Raw genomic sequence first — 23,035 nt, 5'->3', positions numbered from 1 at the left:
CATCAAACGCAGCCACTGTGCCATCAAACGCAGCCACTGTGCCCACCAATTGGTGACCCTGTGCCCATCAATTGCTGCCAGTGTGCCCATAAACTGCCCCCAGTGTGCCCATAAACTGCCACCACTGTGCCCATAAACTGCTGCCAGTGTGCATCCCCCGCCCGCCGGCACTTCCCTTGTCTCAATGGGGCAGCGGGTCACAGCGATGTCCTCCACACGCCTCGATCTCTTCTCCCAGCCTCTCTTCCAGTCTTCTGCTATGAGTGGACGCATGATAGGTGGCGTCCAATCACAGTGACTGTCGTTTCAGCCAATCAGGTGACAAGTAACACAGACAAGAGAACCCGATTGGCTGAGAGTCGGTTCAGTGTCAGGAAAACGATTCATTCATTCGTTTTCCTAACACACAGCTAAGTGAACAGCGAACGCCCAGCATGATGCCCACTATGGCTCTAATCAGGTGCTTCCAAAAAATACCCTGCCGCTGTTAATCAGGTGCCTGGCGCCCGACAAGGGGCCGGGCACCTGAATAGGGGGGTGGCAGTGGCGACCATAGATAGATTCATGCAATGCATGAATCTTTTTATGGTGATAGACAGGTGGCAGGAGAGAGGGGGCGGCGCCCTTTATGGACGCACCGCCACTGGGTGGAACATGCAACATTTTCCAAAGGTGAACTTGTCCTTTAATGGCTAGCCATCATTTCAATTCTGACTTCAACAGCCCCACAATGAAAACACCACAATAAAGAAAAGCATGTCATTTCAAAATGCCTGACACACCAAGATCTAATTTAGACAAATTAGAAATATTCAGATTTTAGAAATGCTTACCTTATCTTAAGATCCAAGATGATCTGTCTCTTGTCCACATTTTCTGTATACACTTTCACCCCATTCACTCTTAATGGCTGCGGGAAGAGGGGAGAGAAAAAGAATAATATTTAGAAGATTAAATATTTCACATGAATCATAATTGCCTTTAATCCATGTTTTATAGCGATTGATCAGAGTTTGTTGACAGAGACTTGATGAATGAGATGAGACAGGAATCAATGAATTGAGGACGGTCTATTCCACCACATTTAATGGAGTATTGACACACATTGAGCCCATAGGTCAGCCCTATAATGCAGTTCAGCAGAGCAAATCTGCACATCTTTCCATAGCTAAGTAACCTCTGTGACAAATATAGAAGAACTCTGTTACATAAAGAGGTAGAGATTCTTCAACAAATGAGAACATTAAGTAATCACACTTTCTCAACATGTTCCCCAATAATATTGGGTTCAAGAGACTTTTTGTGTTACTGCAGGGAACATAAAGGACAAAAGAGTCCATCCAAATAACAACTAAAGGTGTAGATGGAGAATTCCGTGGATTTCGATTAACAGTGCGGGGCTTGTATATGGGACCATAAACTGCTAAAGCACAGAAAAACCATTCTCTTAAAAGAACACTAAAAAAGGGAAACTACTTTCGTGGGGAAAAAATTGTGAAATAAAAATCAAATCTAATATACAGTGCCTTGCGAAAGTATTCGGCCCCCTTGAACTTTGCGACCTTTTGCCACATTTCAGGCTTCAAACATAAAGATATAAAACTGTAATTTTTTTTGAAGAATCAACAAGTGGGACACAATCGTGAAGTGGAACGAAATTTATTGGATATTTCAAACTTTTTTAACAAATAAAAAACTGAAAAATTGGGCGTGCAAAATTATTCAGCCCCTTTACTTTCAGTGCAGCAAACTCTCTCCAGAAGTTCAGTGAGGAGCTCTGAATTATCCAATGTTGACCTAAATGACTAATGATGATAAATAGAATCCATCTGTGTGTAATCAAGTCTCCGTATAAATGCACCTGCACTGTGATAGTCTCAGAGGTCAGTTTAAAGCGCAGAGAGCATCATGAAGAACAAGGAACACACCAGGCAGGTCCGAGATACTGTTGTGGAGAAGTTCAAAGCCGGATTTGCATACAAAAAGGTTTCCCAAGCTTTAAACATCCCAAGGAGCACTGTGCAAGCGATAATATTGAAATGGAGGGAGTATCAGACCACTGCAAATCTACGAAGATCTGGCCGTCCCTCTAAACTTTCAGCTCATACAAGGAGAAGACTGATCAGAGATGCAGCCAAGAGGCCCATGATCAGTCTGGATGAACTGCAGAGATCTACAGCTGAGGTGGGAGACTCTGTCCATAGGACAACAATCAGTTGTATACTGCACAAATCTGGCCTTTATGGAAGAGTGGCAAGAAGAAAGCCATTTCTTAAAGATATCCATAAAAAGTGCCGTTTAAAGTTTGCCACAAGCCACCTGGGAGACACACCAAACATGTGGAAGAAGGTGCTCTGGTCAGATGAAACCAAAATCAAACTTTTTGGCAACAATGCAAAACGTTATTTTTGGCGTAAAAGCAACACAGCTCATCACCCTGAACACACCATCCCCACTGTGAAACATGGTGGTGGCAGCATCATGGTTTGGGCCTGCGTTTCTTCAGCAGGGACAGGGAAGATGGTTAAAGTTGATGGGAAGATGGATGGAGTCAAATACAGGACCATTCTGGAAGAAAACCTGATGGAGACTGCAAAAGACCTGAGACTTTCAGTCTCTCGATGTGCAAAACTGATAGAGACATACCCCAAGCGACTTACAGCTGTAATCGCAGCAAAAGGTGGCGCTAGAAAGTATTAACTTAAGGGGGCTGAATAATTTTGCACGCCCAATTTTTCAGTTTATTTGTTAAAAAAGTTTGAAATATCCAATAAATTTCGTTCCACTTCATGATTGTGTCCCACTTGTTGTCGATTCTTCAAAAAAAAAAAATTACAGTTTTATATCTTTATGTTTGAAGCCTGAAATGTGGCAAAAGGTCGCAAAGTTCAAGGGGGCCGAATACTTTCACAAGGCACTGTATACACATACATACACATATACGAGGGGCGTTCAAGTCAAACCAGGACTTTTGAGTTTATATAATAAAAAGAACAAATTTCAAGGAGTGGAAAATTTCGACTTACTCCCCTGCTACATTTATACACTTATCCCAGTGGTTACCTAGGGTACACTGGGTATAATCACCGTTGTCAAGAGTCGTCCTTTAAAATTTAAATCCAGGCTTGCCCAAAATAATGTCCAAATACATGAGCCATGTTTATTCTAATGTCAATATTTCTGTCCTTTATATATTCATTTCATTTCAGAGCTATGCAGTACAATTCCTGCACTTTGTCTCTGGTTCATGAGTTTCCCATTATAAAGACTGGACACTGCTCTTCTTTTGGAAGATGATTAGTCTTGTATCCACATGAAGTTATCTACACGCAGCCTGTAGTGGAAATAACACCCCCCCCCATATATGTTCTATGAAAAAGCAATATGGAGCACACTAATAATCGGGGGTGGCCCATGCATTAAGGGCCCACCCTATCCTTGCCACCCCCCTATAGGTTTAATGGATAGATTCATGCCTCTATCCGCCGCTGGCACCCCCTATTCAGGCATCCAGGCCCCTTTTTGGACGTCTGGCACCTGAATTACAGCAGCGGGGGTGTTTCTTTGAAGCACCTGATTAAAGCCATAGGCTCCAATAGGCTTAAAAATAGGGTGGACTAGGAGCGCAAATGAATATTTGCTTTTCTAACACTAAATCGCCTCGCCACCAATCAGGAAGCACAGGTCTGTTACCCGTTTCCCGATTGGCTTAAAGGTAAGGCGATCCTATTGGACGCCTAGGAGGAAGGGAGGAGACGCATGGCGGAAGCCGCCATGATCTCAGAAGGGAAGAGGACACGGAGGACGCCGCAAGATCCCTGCTGCAGCTTGTCCCAGGCACTGTCTTTGTATTTTATCAGAATAAAATACTTGCAGTCCACACTGATAAGCATGAATTGAAGAATCTGTTAGATTTTTTTTGTTCAGCCTGCAGGCTGAATCAATTTTTTTTATGCATGGTCAGCTTAATGTTCCAACAAAGTTATACAATGCAATGTCTGCCACCACTGGCCTTATATCATTGCACACTACATACTTCCAGTTACAGAAGGGAGCTGCCTGGAACTATACAGCGCGCGCCCCCTAGCGGCTTTAAAAGACGCTAGAACGGAGCTACTATGCCGCCATCAATTGACGGAGGCTGGTAGATAAGTGGTTAAACACTAAAATGATCTCTGTGTTCGTCTTTCAATAGGAAACAGATAATACTTCATTATTAGAAGTAGCAATTATTTATGTCCATTTATACAGAAGTCATAGAACACACCTTCCCCCAGACACACTCACCTGAGAGCCCATATCAATTTTAGTAAAGCTAAAAGTACTCAAATGGGCATTTGCACCCCTCACTGCTGGCTCTATGGTCTCTCTGAACAGCTTGTCTATGAACTGGCAGATGTACGGCCACATGTGCTTGACTGTCTGTGGGGGGAAAAAAGAAGAGGGAAAAAACAATGTTAGAAACACTGGCTAAAACCACGGTCATGTTTATATCACATGCTAGTAAATGAAAGTTGCACATTAGTCCTTCAAATTGGTACGATGAAAGAGGGTTGCATTTCAAGTCCCCGCTAAAGATGACTAGGAGAGTACCACCGGCACCAACAAAGAGCTACTAATAGAAGCAAATGGATGACTGCACACCACTGTCAGTAAATGCCAACTACTGCTTTATTGTACAAATTCAAATATCACAGTGATACGAGAGAAAAGGACCAGCCGACGCGTTTCAAGCACGAAGGCGCTTAGCAAGTGTGTGTGGAATGTGTTAGAAGGTCATTTTTTGGCACATCAATGTGATGTTGTCTCAATTTGTACAATAAATAAGTTGGCTTTTTACTGACACAGGTGTGCAGTCATCCATTTGCTTCTATTAGGCCGCATTCACACCTGAGCTTTTTCGGCCATTTTTTCCGATGTTTTGTCGCACGTCTTCACATGTTTGCATACAGCAGGGATATGCAATTAGCGGACCTCCAGATGTTGCAAGACTACAAATCCCATCATGCCTCTGCCTCTGGGTGTCATGCTCGTGGCTGTCAGAGTCTTGCTATGCCTCATGGGATTTGTAGTTCTGCAACAGCTGGAGGTCCGCTAATTGCATATCCCCGGCATACAGCGTTGTCCGACGTCTTTGAACTTCATCGTTTTTTATTTTAGCCAATAGGAAAAATGATCATCTCTTTCATCACTTGTTGCTATGTTTGTAGAATTTTTTTTATCTTCTTCCTGGGTGAATGTTCTATTTCACAGAACAGATTAAAGCGACAAAACTCCCGTAGAAACGCTCGTTGTCGCGCTATACGCTTGCATCGAGCGTTTCCATTAGTTTCTATGGGAATACAAACGTTCAAAAACGCCCAAATCAGCCCGCGCGGTCCAGAACTTGTTTGAGCTTCAGGCGTTCGGCTTCAGGCGTTTTGGAGTGGAGATGTGAACCATCTCCATCGAGAATAATGGATTTTTTCCCCTCTATCGTTTTATAGCTTCAGGCGACAAAACGCTCAAGTGTGAATGCAGCCTTAGTACTATTCAGTCACAAGCTGGACAAGCACCTGTATTAGATTGGGGGCAATCTACCTATAAACTGACCGGGAATGGTGCATTGTACTGTGGACTAACAAAGAGATATTTTCTAATATGTGGAAAGTCTGAACACGCAATCTGGGAACATTCCTTCACTTCTTTATGTTATTTCTATTACCCGTTTTTCCATTTTACCCGTTTTTCCATTTCTACACATTCTACACACTCCGCTTAGGTTTAGCGAAAGCAGAAATATGACTTCCCATTAAAATAAAAAAATATGTGCTACGACAATTCGTTTTCTCCTAAGCTGGCCATACAACACTAGACTTTCAAACAAATGGCCCAGATTCAAGAAGCACTTGCGCCCGCGCAACGCGCAAGGGCTTACTTTCTCCGGTGTAACGAGTGCTCCTGATTCAGGAACCTCGTTACACCGACTGCAGCCTAGGATGTGACAGACATAAGCCTCCTTATGCCTTCACATCCCAGGCTGCATTCTTGCGTTGGCCGCTAGGGGGCGCGGCCATTGTGATCGGCGTATAGTATGCAAATTGCATACTACCACCGATTCACAAAAGTTGCGCGGGCCCTGCGCACGCAAGGTACGGAGTTTCCGTACGGCCACTTTAGCATAAGGCTGCTCCTGCTAATAGCAGGCGCAACCAATGCTAAAGTATAGCTGCGCTTCCCGCCCGTGACGTTCCAATTTTACGTTGTTTACGTAAGTGAACCGTGAATGGCGCTGGACGCCATTCACGTTCACTTAGAAGCAAATGACGTCCTTGCGACGTCATTTGCCGCAATGCACGTCGGGAAAGTTTCCCGACGGAGCATGCGCTGTTCGCTCGGCGCGGGAGCGCGTCTAATTAAGATGATTCCCGCCCCCGGCGGGATCATTTACATTAGGCGCCCTTACGCAGGGCTATTTAGCATATCGCCCGCGCAATTTACGGAGCAACTGCTCCGTGAATCGCGGGCAAAGCGCAATATTTGCGTGGGCGCAGAGAAAAATGTTTGCTCTTTGCCCACGCAAATATTGCGCGATTCTACCTGAATCTGGGCCACTGTTTGTACAAAAATTCATACGAAAAGCATCAGTATATCTGCAAATGTCATTTAAAATAACTCCAAAATGATTTTGCTTTTAAAGCCGAGTTCCACCCAAAAATGGAACTTCCGCTTAACCCACTCCTCGCCCCCTTACATGCCACATTTGGCATGTAACTTTTTTTTGGGGGGGGGGGGGGGGGGAGTGGGGGCTTCAGGAGGAGTGGGACTTCCTGTCCTCCTTCCACTGAGGGGCTGGTAAGGCGATTAGCTTAATCACCTTACTGCAGCCCCTCCCTGTAGACGATCGCCTGGGGCACGTCACAGGTCCCAGGCGATCGCCTGTCCAATCCGACGGTGCATCGCTTTTCGCTAATGCGCAGTGCCGTTCGCGCATGCGCAGTGGGTGCCCGGCCGTGAAGCCGAAAGCTATCACGGCCGGGTGCCCACACTTGGCATGAAGACGCCGGCCGGGGAGGGGGGGAGAGGAGCGGAGCCCCGGCCGGCGCGTCACTGGAACCATGGAGCAGGTAAGTCTATGTTTATTAAAAGCCAGCAGCTATACTTTTTGTAAACATTTTTGGCTTTTAATAAACATAAAAACAGGCTGGAACACCCCTTTAACATTCAATTTTGAAATAAATGGATTTTCCTCAACAAAAATCATGTACAGTGTTAAAAATGTATTTGTTTGAGAAAGATTTTTCATACTCTTCCTTCGCATTTCCTTCTCACTGCTGTCAAAAACATCATTTTTCACCCCACTAATCATTAGAAGATCGAACAAACTTTCCTAAATATATAACATTTAGAATGAAGTTTCACTAGTGTATGCCAGCTTTAGTAACATGCAAAGCTGATCCTGCCAGTGAGATCCTCCCAATGCAGAATGCAGCTTCCTGTGATGGTGTGACAACGACGCTGCACTGCTCCTGAACCCACAGCGGAGTTGCCACTCTCCAGTACAGTGGGATACAAAAATAATTGCAGGGGGCATAGATATCAGCAATATCACTGCTGCTTCACATGCCTGTAGGTCGGGGGATCAGGTTTTCTATTGAATAGTGCCTATAATAAGGTTTACCTGTAGGTAAAATATCTCCAAAACCTGTACGGTTTAGGAGATATTCACTTTGCATGCAGCAGCTGCCATCAGCGGTGCATGCACTGTGAAGGCACGGCTGAAGGTCCGGAAGACGCTGCCAGACTGTGCCAGAGAGAAGACTCCCGCGCTCTAGAGCTGTACAATTAATTAGTCAAGAATTGTTATTGCAATTTTTTGGCGATCTTGACAAAGTATTTCCCAATCTTTCTATGCAGAGAATTCTCTCTGCTCTGCTGAGGCCATCAGCTGTAAAATCCAGCCAGTCTGCCAAGTATCAGAATATTCTTTATCAGTGGAACTTAAGTCTAAACATTGTAACAATTTGTCTTTTACATCAAAGGAATTGACTTCTGTGTGTAAATTAGGAAAGTTTAACCACTTAAACACTAAACCCTTTTCTGATATATATATATATATATGTATGTATGTATGTATGTATGTATGTATGTATGTATGTATGTATGTATTTTAATAGAGACTCTAGAACAGGGATATGCAATTAGCGGGCTTCCAGCTGTTGCAGAACTACAAGTCCCATGAGGCATAGCAAGACTGACAGGCACAAGCATGACACCCAGAGGCAAATGCATGATGGGGTGTTTGCAATAGCTAGGAGGTCCGCTAATTTATTATCCCTGCCCTAGAGAATAAAATGGTGGTTTTTACAATATTTTATATTGCACTGTATTTGCGCAGCGGTCTTTCAAATGCAATTTTTTGGGGAAAAAATTACTTTAATAAAAAAAAAAAACACTAACTAGTAAAGTTAGCCCAAATTTTTGGTATAATGTGAAAGATTTTACGCCGTGAAAATCATGAGAGAATCATGATCTTTATTCTAATTTCTAATTCTAATTTTCTAAATTCTAATTATTCTCATTTTGTCCAGAATCGTGCAGCTCTACTGAGTGCATCAGCGGAAGTGATGTCATCGTGGCTCTGGCCACTCGCAGCACCGGAGCTGCGAACCCGGAAGAAACGCAGAGAGCAAAATGTCAGCTCCCTCGGCGTGGGCCGGGATGCGATATGGGGACCTCGTTCTAAGGTGAGTATTTCAGAATGAGCTAGTATGCGGGGCATACTAGCTCATTATGCCTTTGCCTTACAGGGTTTTTACAAGAGAAAAGTATTTCCAGTAAACACATTTTTTTTTAGCTATTATTACATTACTACTTGATGTGGCTAAACTGGTTTTCAGGTGCTAAAAGCCATCTATTTGGGTGCTGCAGCCAGAATGTTTCAGTGTTTTGTGTACGGTGCTTGACATGTGAGTGATAGATAATACTGGAGACACCACCATACCTTGTTTAGCCATTCTGCCCTTTCAATATCTGGGAAATGGACCTGTAAGAGACAAGAAAGAGGTTACAGGTGTGTCAAAACAAACACATACTCTAATATTACATAGAAGTGCCATTTACTTTTCACTCTATACAAAAAACGTGTGATAAAACAAAACAAACCAGTGCTTTTCCCATGTTACAAAGCAACAGGTTCCTTTTAGACCCCTTTCACACTGGTACCACCCATAGCGTTGGCGGTAAAATACTGCTATTTTACTGTCAGATTTGCGGCGCATTTCGGCTGCTAGTGGGGCGACTTTAACCCCCGCTAGCGGCCGAGAAAGGGTTAAAACCGCCAGCAATGCGCCGCTACAGCGCCGATAATTGCCGGCGGCGCTGCCCATTGATTTTAATGGGCAGGAGCGCATTAGGTCGGCATGTGGTTAACTAATAATGCCAGAGATTTTTAGCGGGACTGTGACATTGCGGCAGACAGATTGGACACTTGACACTTTTTTTGGGACCACTGACATTCATACGGCGATCAGCTAAAAATAGCTACCAATAACTGTCACTGACAGGGAAGGGGTTAAGTGTGGCCTGGGAGGTGTTTCTAACTGTGGAGGGTGGGCTGACAGAGTACAGATCACTGTTGCTGTTCACTAGGAACAGATGATTTCTCTCTACTTCCCTGACAGAACGAGGACCTGTTTATTTACATTGACCTCCGTCCTGGCCCTCGGAGAAGCGATCGCAGGCGGGTATAGCAGGTCACCGGCCAAGCGCATCGGCTCCGGTGGCGCTCCCTCTATAGCTGTTAAAAGCAACATACATCTACGGCAATTCGCGCAGCTGTGCCAACCTGCCGCAGTATAATGACAGCGTCTGGTCGGCAAGCAGTTAAAAGCAGGGTAGAATTAGAAATCTTTCGGCAGGTAAAACAGATCACATTATTTTTCTCAACTAGGTATAGATGTTTTGCTGTTTTTTTTACGTTAAAGCGGAGTTCCGGCCACAATTTCACTTTTTAAATATAAATACCCCTGTAATACACAAGCTTAATGTATTCTAGTAAAGTTAGTCTGTAAACTAAGGTCCGTTTTGTTAGGTTGTTACAGCATTTAGACACTTTATAAAATAGAAATTGACTGGGGCCATCCTAAGTGTGTGCATCATGAAGCCAGACTGTATGACTTCCTGGATTTCAGCCATGCAAATCTCGCACATGCTCGGTGCTGCACAAGCAGTGTCAGATCAGGTTTCAGCACCTGTGCTGTCCAAGTCACATGATTCTTTGAGACTGGGGAATGCACAAACTCCTGGAAAGTTACACCCACTACATTCCCAGGAGTCTGTGCGGTGTAGGTTAGGAAGCATTAAGCACCTAGGTGCAGGAAGTGGGAAGATTAACTATTCTGCCTAGCAACAACACTTTGAAGGCATCTAAAAAAAAAAAAAAAAAAATCGTAAAGGACTAATGACATTTTTTTAAAACTACTGATGTTATATTTATTTATGGGTGGAACTCCACTTTAAAGTGGAATTACACTGCATCTGAGCACCACAAACCAAAAATTCTATTTAATTCATTTTTGATATTCAAAGCAAACGCCCCCATCCATCCATGTCTCCATGTTTTACTTGGCTGAGAAATCACTTTGAAAAACACCCCCTAGAACTTTTGCCCGTGATCTTGAGAAGAGGCAGATGATTCATGTAGCATCTACTTCCTGGAATCCTTCTGCCCTTAGCTCAGGCATGCATGCAGGAGGGTGTGCTTAGCAGAGGGGAAAAAAAATCCATAAATAAACCTGCCTTCCCAGCCAAAAACTCAATGAGGTGGCTTCTACCTTTTAGACGTGCCCCACCTCTATCTGGAATGTGCGATGTCATCAGCCATTGTATATACAGGACGGGGAACTATGGAGTGACAGAAACCATGCGCTGGTTTGGTGACGGGATACTTCTGCGACATGGACCAAGAGGAACCACGGAAGTAATCACAGGACGGACTGTTTACTTCAGAGCAGATGTCGTTTTATCAGTGTCATCAGGTTTAATGAGATTACAGCACAAATTAGTCTAAGGATAATAATAAACATTTAGAATTTGCAGTTTGTTCTGTAATCCTCTTAAAATGAATCTGCCGCGAAGGTCTGCTTTATAAACATGCAATAAACCTGTTACTTCTCAAAGTGAAACTATCCTTAATCCACAAATATAAGAAAGACAATGCTAACAAAATGAAAGGCAAGAAAGATAAGAGATAAGATATGAGAGTGAAACTGATAGCATGGAGAGACAGAGAACAAGATGACAGATCAAGATTGACAGGAGAATGTGCATTGCATAAAGAAGAGGTCCACAATGTCGGGCTGTGCATTCATCATAAAATCCTATGGGGAGGTTGCACTCCATAGAATAGAGTATACTGCACATGTGCAGGCCAAGCTCAGATTTCCACAAGCAGCTCTGGTTTTGACTTTCGCTATCGGACGAAAAAGGGGTTAATACCGCCTGCAATGCGCCTCTGCGGTATAGCCGCGGTGTCCCACTGTTTTCAATGGGAAGGAGCGGTAAACACACCGCTCCAAAGATGCTGCTAGCAGGACTTTTGGAGCGGTCCCGCCAGCGTATCGCCTCAGTGTGAAAGCACTGAAAAACTCCTCAGTGTGAAAGGGGTCTTAGAGTTACCAAAACAATAAAATAGGAGTAAGGCCCCTTTCAAACTGGGGTGGGAGGGGTGGTAAAGCGCCGCTTTACCGCTAATTTCGCTGCACTATTCGGCTGCTAGCGGGGCGGTTTTACCCCTGCTAGCGGCCTAGAAAGGGTTAAACCCACCCACAATGTGCCGCTGCAGAGTCGCATTGCCGGCGGTATAGCCGCAGTGTCCTATTGATTTCAATGGGCAGGAGCGGTATTGCACACCGCTCCAAAGATGCAACTAGCAGGACTTTTTTTTTCCGTCCTGCCAGCGCACCGCTCCAGTGTGAAAGCTCTTGGGGCTTTCACACTGGAGAAACAGCAGCCGCTGTCTCAGGACGGTTTGCAGGCACAATTTTTAGCGCAATAGCGCCTGCAAACCACCCCAGTGTGAAAGGGGTCTTAAAAACCTAAACACTTTCACTTTGTATGCAATCAGGCAGGCGCTTATACTACATAGTTAAAGGGAAGTCTAAAGTAAATTGAACAAGAACGTTGTATAGGGTATGGCCAGTTTAACCTTGGTATACAGATCTCATTAAACAGTTGTCAGTATATATCTCAATACAGTTTATAAGCAAACAAAATAATAATTTTAGCCAATAAAGCTTCCATCTTGGCCTCGGTTTGACCTGCCATGCCATGGTGCGGTACATGTTACCAGTTATGACACCAGCCATTTGATGGTTTGGCTTGGAGCACAACCAATGTCAGTTACATTCCTGCCCCATGCCGGGGATAGAATTTTTTTTTTAAACGGTTAAAATCTATGGTTTATTTCCGCTTTTTAGCCTAGATTATAAAAATCAGAACAAGGGACATAAACTTACATTTAGTACGATGTGTCCTTTGTGCCGATTCTTCGTTTAGCAGAAACCTTCATCTTTCCTACCTCTGACCACGCAATCTTCTGATACAACGGGGGTAATGTAACCAAGCTCTTATCAAGAGAGCTCGACCATACCTGCCCTTTCCATACCACTTTGCCATTCATAGAAGTAGTACTACCGTGTCCGCCCTCTTCATTCAGGGAACCTCAATAGAGCTCGACCATACCTGCCCTTTCCATACCACTTTGCCATTCATAGAAGTAGTACTACCGCGTCCGTCCTCTTCATTCAGAAAACCTGTGAAGCCTGTACGGCTTCCACGAAGGGTGGGTTTGGCAGGAAAGGGTGGGCATAACCCAGCTTCGCTTGATCAGAGCTTCAGACAGCCCCTCAGTTGTATTAACCCCTACCACACTGGAAGACTGTGGATCTAGGAATGATGAAGATTTCTTCCAAAAATCAGCAAAAGGAATTCATCTTGCTAAATCCCTTCTGCTGATTTTTGTGTGTTGAGGCCAACCCTAAACGCGAACAATCCCCCTGTGGAGGGACATAGACTGGGCTGGCAAAAAGGTCTCAAAACAAGATTTACCTTCTCTACGTGTGTGTTTTAGCTAAAGATAATAATTTTAACCAGTTAGCTTCGGTATTGATCCACACATTCCTTACCACATCACGCTGCTTTTTTTTATCAGTTACCTGTTAAATGATTAAACATATTCCATAGAACATTGCTTTTGCTCAGAATTATCAATGTGACTTGATCTGCTGTATATTTCCCTATTCCTGCTAAAACTGGTTATATTGCTCACAGTTCATCGAAGCTAAAAATATGATAGTTTTGTACCACGATTATGTTGTTTGACTTTTATTTTTTCATGTTAGGAAGTTTTTTTTTTATCTAAGAGCCAGCTCACACAGGGGCGACTCGTCAGGCGACTCAGCCACCTGACAAGTCGCGCTCCGCTCTATTCAAAGGAACCGCTCTAATAGGAGCGACTCAAGGTTCTTGTGCGACTTGCATTGAGTTCAATACAGAAGTCATTTTGCAAGTCGCCTCTGAAGTCGTCTTGAGGTGTCGCCCCCAAAGTCATACCGCCCCAGTGTGACCCGTCTCTAACACAGCGCAGAACCAAGATTTACGGACTTTTCGCTTCTCAAAAAACACGGATGTTACATGGGTCATGCTTATCCGTCTGTATATTTGACCAGGACAAAATGAAAACCTCAGTGGGTAAATCCCTCACTACCTTAAAAGTGGAACTTTAGTCAGACATTTTTTTCTTATCTTTCTTCAAAGCCCTAAGTCCCGTAGCTTTCTCCTGCTCTGTTCTTCTGTTATCAGCCTGATAACTCCTGATAAGTTCTCCGTCACATCAGATAAAAGCAGCCGGCGTTTTGTGTCAGGGTGAGTGCTATAAATAGATTTGCAAAGAGTAGAACCAGTCAACAAACAGAGCTGAAAGTCTCTACCTATGAGGAGAGGGGGGTGTGCCTTTCCTCCAATCAGCTGTCTTGGTTGTATGCCCTGACATCACTGCAGTGCTAACCAGGAAAAGAAAATCTAACATGATGTGCACTTTCTAAACAGTATATAAAGCTGAAGACAGCGGATATATACGTATAAAACGTATGCAGGGAGATTTTGTTGTATCCCTGTGTATCATCTCCTCCAGGCTGGAAAGCATGAGATCGTGAAAAAAAATTCACCGATCTGATGCTTAGTATTGCTTACTAGCCGCAATCACGGCTTTGTTTACTTCCGGGTACCTGGGCGTGACGTCATCACATCGCGCTCGGGCCTCCGACAGTCATAGAGATGACTGGTGACCATTCTTTCTCCGGGCCCCTGATGGCACAGGAGAGCCCGGAGAAGCACCGGATGTCGCCGAAACGCCTGAAGCTCAAAATAAGTCCCGGACCTTTTTTTCAGGCGGCTTTTGGCGTTCGGCCATAGCCGACAATGTTGATTACCCCTCCTGTGTATGTTACCGCAGCGTATTTTACCGCGTTTTGGCGCGGCAAATCGCGGGACAAAACGCTGCAATTTGTCGCGACAAATCGCGGTAAAATACGCCGTGTTCAGGTGTGAATGCAGCCTAATACTTCAGCTTTCTGCTCACTGCACAGAGATAATAATGCCGATTCACTGTTCAGTGATCGCTGGAGAGGTAGTGTCTGGACTGAACCAGGAAATAAGTGTGTCATTGGCTGTGAAGTGTGCAAGGGGGTGTAAATCACAAGCCCGGCTGACCAGAATTACAAATATTATGGAAGGTAACATGCATTTTAACTGCAATTAGCGGTTTGCCCTGACATGCACTTTAACCACTGCATGCCCTGATCATTGCAGATGATGCTCACCTCGGTTTTATAGGTATGTGTAGGGCCACTTTAAAAATAAACAGAATCGGTCATAATGCAAGCACTCCTATAACCCAGGCCAGTGTATTTGCATACAATTTACATCCATATGGCTTGTTACTCTGCAGGTAAGCGGAGACCTGATGTAACATTGAATAACACTGCTCACTGACACAACACTGTGAATCATGAAAAGTAATGTAAAAACCAACCGCCACACCCAGACAGGCCGCGCAGCCAGTTTCCTCAGTGTGACTCATACTATTGCTACACTTCAGCCTGGCACGTTAACCCCAGCCCAGGTCTCCTAGCACACCATTATTGTAAACAGCACAGGCAGGAGATACACAGCACATACTATAGTGGTAACCTAGGAGAAGGCAATAACGGTGACCTCACATTTTGCATACAAGTGTGTAGGATAACTGATTGTGGGAGAATATAATCCACTGTTTTGCAAATTACGCTGCTAGAAGGAATATCTAATAAAGACATTCCATGGAATTCATAAACCACTTGTTTACACAGACAAGCTGCACTGAACACACAGCTGCGGGTGTGCGCGGGAAGACGCAGTGCCGATGCATTGATCCCATAACACCAGAAAAGCATGGCAAATGCACGCCACCACCCTCCATGCGCTCGCCCCCTAATCTACATGCAAAGCGCCGGCCGCATGGATTCCAATAGGGTTTTTTTTTTTTTTCCTCAAAGCACGAATTTGCTTCAAAAAGGGTGAGCTCGGGTCGCAGAGCACTGCACCCAGAGCCCCCTAGTTGTTATACATTAGCGGATTAAAGAGGAAGTAAACCCAGGGAAAAAAAACACCACCTGCAAGACAAAGGCATGCATGGCATACTAGCTCATTATGTAATACTCACCTCTTATCGAAGCCCCCGCAGCCGTCCTCTTCCAACGCCCGGGCAGCAGACATCTTGCCCAGGTGTTACTTCCGCATATAGCAGCTCCAGGGCTCTGACTGGCCGGAGCCGCGATGACATCACTCCCACGCACGTGCATGGGAGTCGGTATGGCCTCAATGAGGAACGGCACACTACAGTGCGCCTGCGCCGCTTATTTACGGCGCATGCGCTGTAGATAGCGGTGCCCGTGATTATAGTAAATATCTCCTAAATCGTGGAGGTTTAGGGGATATTTCAAGCACCTACAGGTAAGCCTTAATCTAGACTTACCTGTAAGTTATAGTGGTTGTAAAGGGTTTACAACCACTTTAAAGTTATTGTTAACCCACTTCTATTAAATACTCCCATCCACTCTGTACCATTATAATAACTGTCCCTGTGTTCTGTAAAAAATCTGCCCGATTGTACCTATATGAGCTCTACTCCAGCGCTCAGTTGTCAACTCTCTCTTCTCTCTCCCTCTCACATCTGCAGTGGACGGGGCCAAACCCTCCCGCTGACGTCAGCCAGAGAGAAGAAGGAGAGAGAAAGCTGACAATCAGCTGAGCACCAGGAGCCATGCTCATATAGGTACAATCAGGCAGATTTTTTACAGAACACGGGGACAATTATTATAATGGTACAGAGTGGATGGGAGTATTTAATATCAGATATGGGAGCAGCAGGAGCGGAGGGAGGGGGGCAGGGCACTGGTACGAGCAGAGACAGGCAGAGAGGGGGGAGAGGGACACAGGAGACAGATAGCAGGCTGCGGATGACAATCACACAAACTGATCACGGTGTCAGGGCTCAGCAGCCACGGTTATCGTAGTCAGTTTGCAGAGGGGACGCAGATCGATTGAGCAGATGCCTGGGGAAGGGGGGATTGTTTGGTTGAGGGGCTGGGGGCTACGCCCCCCCAAGAAAGTTGAGCACCAGCCGCTGATACAGTGCTATTTCTATACGGTTCTAGTCATTGCAGCGGTGAAAATTGTATAGTGTGTATCCAGTTTTAGTTTAACAATTGGTGTTTGCTGTAAAAAGTGCACTTTTCTGTTACACTGGCCTATACATATTAAAAAAGGGAAAGGTCTTTTTAAATAAGGAACAGTTTGAAGCTATGACATCAGAACAGTAGCCAGTACTAAATGGTTTTATCAATGCTTATGAAGAGCTGTGAAGTGTGAATCCTTCATAAAGCTCTATTTATGACAAGGTGCTAATCCTCTGTGACCTTCTCACCTTCCGTCTTGGAGAATTCCCTTAGGGCTTGTTTACACTCAAAGTCAGGGGGGTGTAAAAATAGGAAATTCAGCTGTGGTTGTAAACCTCAGACATGAAATCTGAACAAAGCATATCCCTCTAGAGTGCGTACTTGTCTCAATCCAGAGCACTAGGGGTCATTTCTGACTGCTGCTTCATTCCTCTGCTGGGACGTCCAGCTGATTGGACGTCCAGCTGATTGTTGACCTCAGCTCTGTTCCTGTGTGATGGGGGGTGTCCCTTCCCTCCAAGACAAGCTTTATAAATTCTGGACTTTGAACGGATGTAGAGAGGATTGCAGGCTAGTCACTTCACTGGGTATATGCAAGACTACTTTCACACTGAGGTGTTTTACAGGCGCTTTTGCACTAAAAATAGCGCCTGAAAATAAAATAAAGCGGCGCTTTACTATTAACACGGCCAGTGCCTCAGTGTGAAAGTGCCCTAAGGGTTTACAACCACTTTAAGCTGCAAAGGCAGCTGGATGGGGTTGTACACATGCCACGGCCATGATGCTTTGTGGTGTAGAAAAATGTATACACTTTGTCACGTTCAGTGGGCAGTGCTGCTGCCACATGTGACCCATTCAAGTGAATAGGGCATACAGATAAATAAAAAAAGACTTGAAGCAATGCCTGTGTAATCTTGAGGTCTATGGACCTTAAAGTGGAGGTTCACCCAAAAAGTTAATTTTTAACATTAGATTGATGCTCGTTTTGTCAAGGGGAATCGGGTGTTTTTTTTAAAAATCGAAGCAGTACTTGCCGTTTTAGAGATAGATCTTCTCCGCCGCTTCCGGGTATGGGCTGCGGGACTGGGCGTTCCTATTTGATTGAAAGGCTTCCGACGGTCGCATACATCGCATCACGATTTTCCGAAAGTAGCCCAACGTCGGTGCGCAGGCGCCGTATAGAGCCGCACAACGTTAGGCTTCTTTCGGCTACTCGTGACGCGTTGGATGCGACCATCAGAAGCCTGTCGGAAGCCTGTCAATCAAATAGGAACGCCCAGTCCCGAAGACCAGACCCGGAAGCGGAGGAGAAGATCGCTCTCTAAAACGGTAAGTACAGCTTTGATTTTTAAAAAAACACCCGATTCCCCTAGACTAAATGAGCCTCAATCTAATGTTAAAAAAAAAAAAATTCGGGTGAACTACCGCTTTAAGTTGCATCAATGTCGGACCAAAGTAGTGCAGGGACTACTCTGAAGTCACACAGATGTGAACGGTACTCATTAACCCCTTCCCTACCGGCACATTGAAAAATGACGCCGGCAGGAACCCTCCCCCGATCCGGGTGGACGTCATATGACGTCCCGTGTTCCCAGCGATCTAGGGCGCGAGTGCCGCCGGCGGCACCGCTCATGACCAGGCGCGGGTGCCCGCGAATGCCGCTGGGCACCCGCGATTGCCGGTGATCATGGCAGGAGTGTGGATCTGTGTGTGTAAACACACAGATCCACCTCCTGTCAGCGGTGAGGAGACCAATGTGTGTTCCCAGTACAGAGGAACACACATCGGTCTCCTCCCCTTGAAAGTCCCCTCCCCCCTACAGTTAGAACAAACCTTAGGGAACATATTAACCCCTTCAGCGCCCCCTAGTGGTTAACCCCTTCCCTGCCAGTCACATTTACACAGTAATCAATGCATATTTATAGCACTAATCGCTGTATAAATGTGAATGGTCCCAAAAACGTGTCAAAAGTGTCCGATGTGTTCGCCACAATGTCACGGTCACAATAAAAATAAAAAAACGCAAATCGCCGCCAATACTAGTAAAAATATTAATAAAATAAAAATGCCATAAATTTATCACCTATTTTGTAGACGCTATAACTTTTGCGCAAACCAATCAATATACGATTATTGCAAATTTTTTTTACCAAAAATATGTAGAAGAATACGTATCGGCCTAAACTGAGGGAAAAAAAATATTTTTTTTAAAAATTGTGATATTTATTAAATAAAAAAAGTAAAAAAGTTTTTTTTTTTTTTTTTTTTAATTGTCCCTCTTTTGTTTATAGCGCAAAAAATAAAAACCGCAGAGATGATCAAATACCACCAAACAAAAGCTCTATTTGTGGGGGGAAAAAAACATAGATTTAGTTTGGGTACAGTGTTGCATGACCACGCAATTGTCATTCAAAGTGCAACAGCGCTGAAAACTAAAAATTGGTCTGGGCAGGAAGGGGGTGAAAATGCCCTGTATGTAAGGTGTTAAAAGTCATAGGGTATGACTTGACTTGTAGTCCCAAGTCGCACAAGTGTGAAAGGATCCTAAGCTATAATAAATACAAATCTAGCGTCTCTACATTCCTAGCTAAAGTCAAAAGCTCTCGACATTCTTAAAAGGAATTCTTCACATTCTGCAAGACCAATACCAATCCAAGGAAGGTTGTATTACGCTGCTACTGTGCCATAAAGACCTGCCATTTCCTACCAGGATCAGAAGCTTTGTAGAAAACAGAGTTGGGCTGCAGAACTGCATGGTTATCCATCGTCACTTCTACCCATGACATGTCAGGGATTAGTCACAGTGACCACATAGAGAAGTGGTTCATATAGTAAAAACCTTATCACCATGTTTTAAAGATGATTTGTGGCCTGAGCTACAGAATATACCTCATAATATATGTGTCATTAACAACTTGACCTCCAGGAGATTTATTCCCCTTCATGACAAGGCCATGTTTTGCTATAAAGCACTGCGTTACTTTAACTCACAGTTGCGCGGTCATGCAACGTTGTACATAAATACAATTTATGTAATTTTTTTGCCACAAATAGAGCTTTCTTTTGGTGGTATTTGTGCCACAAAAAAAAAGTAGAATAGTATAATTCTAGAGTATGTATGTGTGATTATATATATATATATATATATATATATATATATATATATATATATATATATATATATATATATATATTTCTGCTATAATACCTATCCGGAAAAAAAAGTCTAAAAAACAATTCTAAATTTCTCCATACATTATTTAGGCCACAATGTATTCTGCTACAGATTTATTTTATTTGAAATCCCAAAAAGCATATATTGATTGGCAAGAGTCTGGCATGCACCAGCCGGTGATGTCACCAGGTGGCTCCGACGGTGGTGGCAGGCATCAGATCTATATCGAGGGCCTTTTTTTTTTTTTTTTTTTTTTTTTTTTTAAATAAAGGAATTGTCAAAAAAAAAAAAAAAGTCTACTGTTTTTATTTATTTTTGACACATTTTTTGGTTTATGGATATGGGTAAAAATGTACCCCATACTCATTCACATAGGGGGGGGGGGTCAGGATCTGGTGGCTTCCAGATTCCGATAAGCCCCCCACCCACAGCCCAGGGTTGTGGGCAAGAGTGTCCCCATCAACATGGAGACAATGCGTCTTGGGGGCAGGGGGAGCAGAGCCCCCCCCCCCGCCCCATGTTGAGGGCATGAGGCTTGATATGGTTCCAGGGAGGGCACTCGCTCATCCCTCCTCTTCCCTGGCCTGCCAGGCTGTGTGCTTGGATAAGGGTCTGGTATGGATTTTGGAGGACACCCCCATTATCTTTTCACATTTTAGCGTGGGGTTCCTCTTAAAATCCATACCAGACCCAACGTTTTTTGCTTTATTTTTTTTAAATAGCTGGGTGCCGGCAATTGCAACTGCGACTCAGTTTGAATGTGCTTTGACTTGTTTTTGATTTTATTTAGAAATGTCATATTTGCTGCAGCAGGTTCTATACATGCTACAGATTCGCCACGTCACAGGCAGACTAAGGCCCCCCCCCCCTATATTTAAAGGATGTTTTCATTTTTATTGTTTCAACTTTCAGCATAATTGAAATCACTGCTCCTTTAACCACGGAAGGATTTACCCCCTTAACAACCATGCCATTTTTTGTGCTATGGCACTGGGTTATTGACAATTGCACAGTCCTGCAACGTTGTATCAAAACAAAACAATATATATACATATTTTATAAAAAAACTAAATGTATTCACCAGTTTAGGCCTGTATTCTGCTACAATTTTTTTTAAAAACAAAAATATCGCAATAAGCATATATGGATTGGTTTTCGCAAAAGTTATGGCGTCTACAAAATAGGGGAAAGATTTAGGGATTTTTTTATTGTTTTTACTAGTAATGGCGAGATCAGCAATGTTTTGTGGGATTGCGGCAGACAAATCTGACCCTAAGTGACACCAATAGAGTGATCAGTGCTATAAAAATGCACTGATCACTTTATAAATAGCACTGGCAGGCAAGGGGTCAACACTAGGGGGCGATCAAGGGGGTGTGTCCTAGGGAGGTGTTTCTAACTGTGGGGAGAGTGGACTAACGGAGTAGAGAGAGATCGCCGTTCCTGATCACTAGGAACAGCTGATCTGTCTCCCCTCCCCTGTCAGAACGGGATCCACTTAGGCAGATCCCCGTTCTGCCTCTCTTCACTACGATAGCAGGTGGCGTGCCTGCAGTAACACACGCACAGACTGACATACAGGTACGTCGGTTTGCACAGCCGAGCCGCCTTGCTGCAGTATATATGTGGAAGGTGCAAGTGGTTGAAAACTATTGTTTTTTTTTTTTGCATTGATACATGTCCCCCAGGGCAGTACCCAGGCCCCCATGCCCTTTTTATTGTCAATTGCTTGCATATAAGCCTTTAAAATGGGGACTTTTGATTTCTCATGTCCGGGCTCCCATAGACTTCAATGGAGTTCGTGATTCGAGGCCGAATTTCTTTTCCCCCATTTGGGAGTTCTGGTGCGAACCAAACAGGGGGGTGTTTGGCCCATCTCTAGCCATAATAAAAGTTGTTGGTTTGGAGATGTCCAACTGCCAATGCCATAAATAAAAAACAAAAAGTAAATTCATAGGGTAGGGGGTATTAATAAAGCAAATGTGAGAATTCTATCTTCAAACAGAATTTGAGGTTTCCTGTTTGTGTAATGTTCTTGAAGTGATTAGCATGGCTGGAATATCAGTTTTTCCTGAAAGCAATTACATAAATATGGGTCGCATCTACTTATCTTATGTAAACTAATTCCATGTTACATAGGATCCAATTTTTAACTGCTGAAAAATGATGACAGTCCCAGGCCATTTATTTTTTGTTACGCGGTATGCATCAAGATATATTCTATTTGTATTAAAATTTAGATACAGCCCAAACTTTTTTTTTTTTTTTGTATAGAGCTGGGAAGGATTTGAACCTCTGCCAGGTTTTTATGGCTGCCTGTAAAATACACTCCCCCTTCATCAGGGCTTATAAATGCTGTAAATGTACTCCATATGGCTCTTTTAGTACGTGTCTGCATTTAATAAAGCAGGTTTGGTAACGGTATGGGACAATCAGGGTAAAGGGATGGGAAATCAGCAATTTTAATGCTAGTTGACACACACTGTCCGCCCTCCCCCCCTGCCACAGCAGGAATTATATCCCCCATCACTTTCGGCAGGCAATTTAGGTGAATGAGGCTGCTGTGCAACCGCATGCGATGCACATGGTTGTAGGGTGCTGGTGCCGAGTTCAAGGTGTTATAGCAAGCGGTGTAGAGTTGTAAAGGCAGAAGTTTTTTTTTTATCTTGATGCAATCTATGCATTAAGATAAAAAACCTTGTGTGTAGCAGCTGCCCCTGTACCCCCCCTAATTACTTACCTGAGCCCCATCTCTCTCCAGCGATGTCCACGAATGTCTAAGGCCCCTTTCACACTTGGGCGGCGCTATTTTTAGCTGCGCTTTACCGTCAATTTCGTGCTATTTGGCCACTAACAGGGTTAAAAACCACCGCAAAGTGCCTCTGCAGACGCTATTTTTAGCATTATAGAGCCTGCAAACCGACCCAGTGTGAAAGGGGTCTAAGCTGTCCAGGACACTCCTCCTGATCGGCTGAGAGACCACAGCGGCGCCATTGGCTCCCATGGCTGTCAGTCAGTCAATCAGGGGAGAGAGGGGGCGGGGCTGGGTCAGGACTCCGTGTCTGAAGTGCCCCCATTAGGTAGCTGCTGACTGTGGGGGCAC

General features: G+C 44.2%; 1 protein-coding gene across 1 annotated transcript in view; it reads right to left on the bottom strand.

The window, feature by feature from the left end:
• Nucleotides 1-23,035, bottom strand: part of ESYT2 (extended synaptotagmin 2) — a 168,926-nt gene that overhangs the window by 84,482 nt on the left and 61,409 nt on the right. Inside the window, 3 exon segments of the mRNA XM_040352693.1 lie at nucleotides 834-910; nucleotides 4,288-4,422; nucleotides 8,984-9,025. Of these exon segments, the coding sequence (XP_040208627.1) occupies nucleotides 834-910; nucleotides 4,288-4,422; nucleotides 8,984-9,025 (254 nt within the window).

This window comes from Rana temporaria, chromosome 5, assembly GCF_905171775.1.
Source record: "Rana temporaria chromosome 5, aRanTem1.1, whole genome shotgun sequence".
NCBI classification, from domain to species: Eukaryota; Metazoa; Chordata; class Amphibia; order Anura; family Ranidae; genus Rana; species Rana temporaria.
Note: the sequence above shows the minus strand (reverse complement) of the source record. Positions and strands in the feature narration are given on the sequence as shown.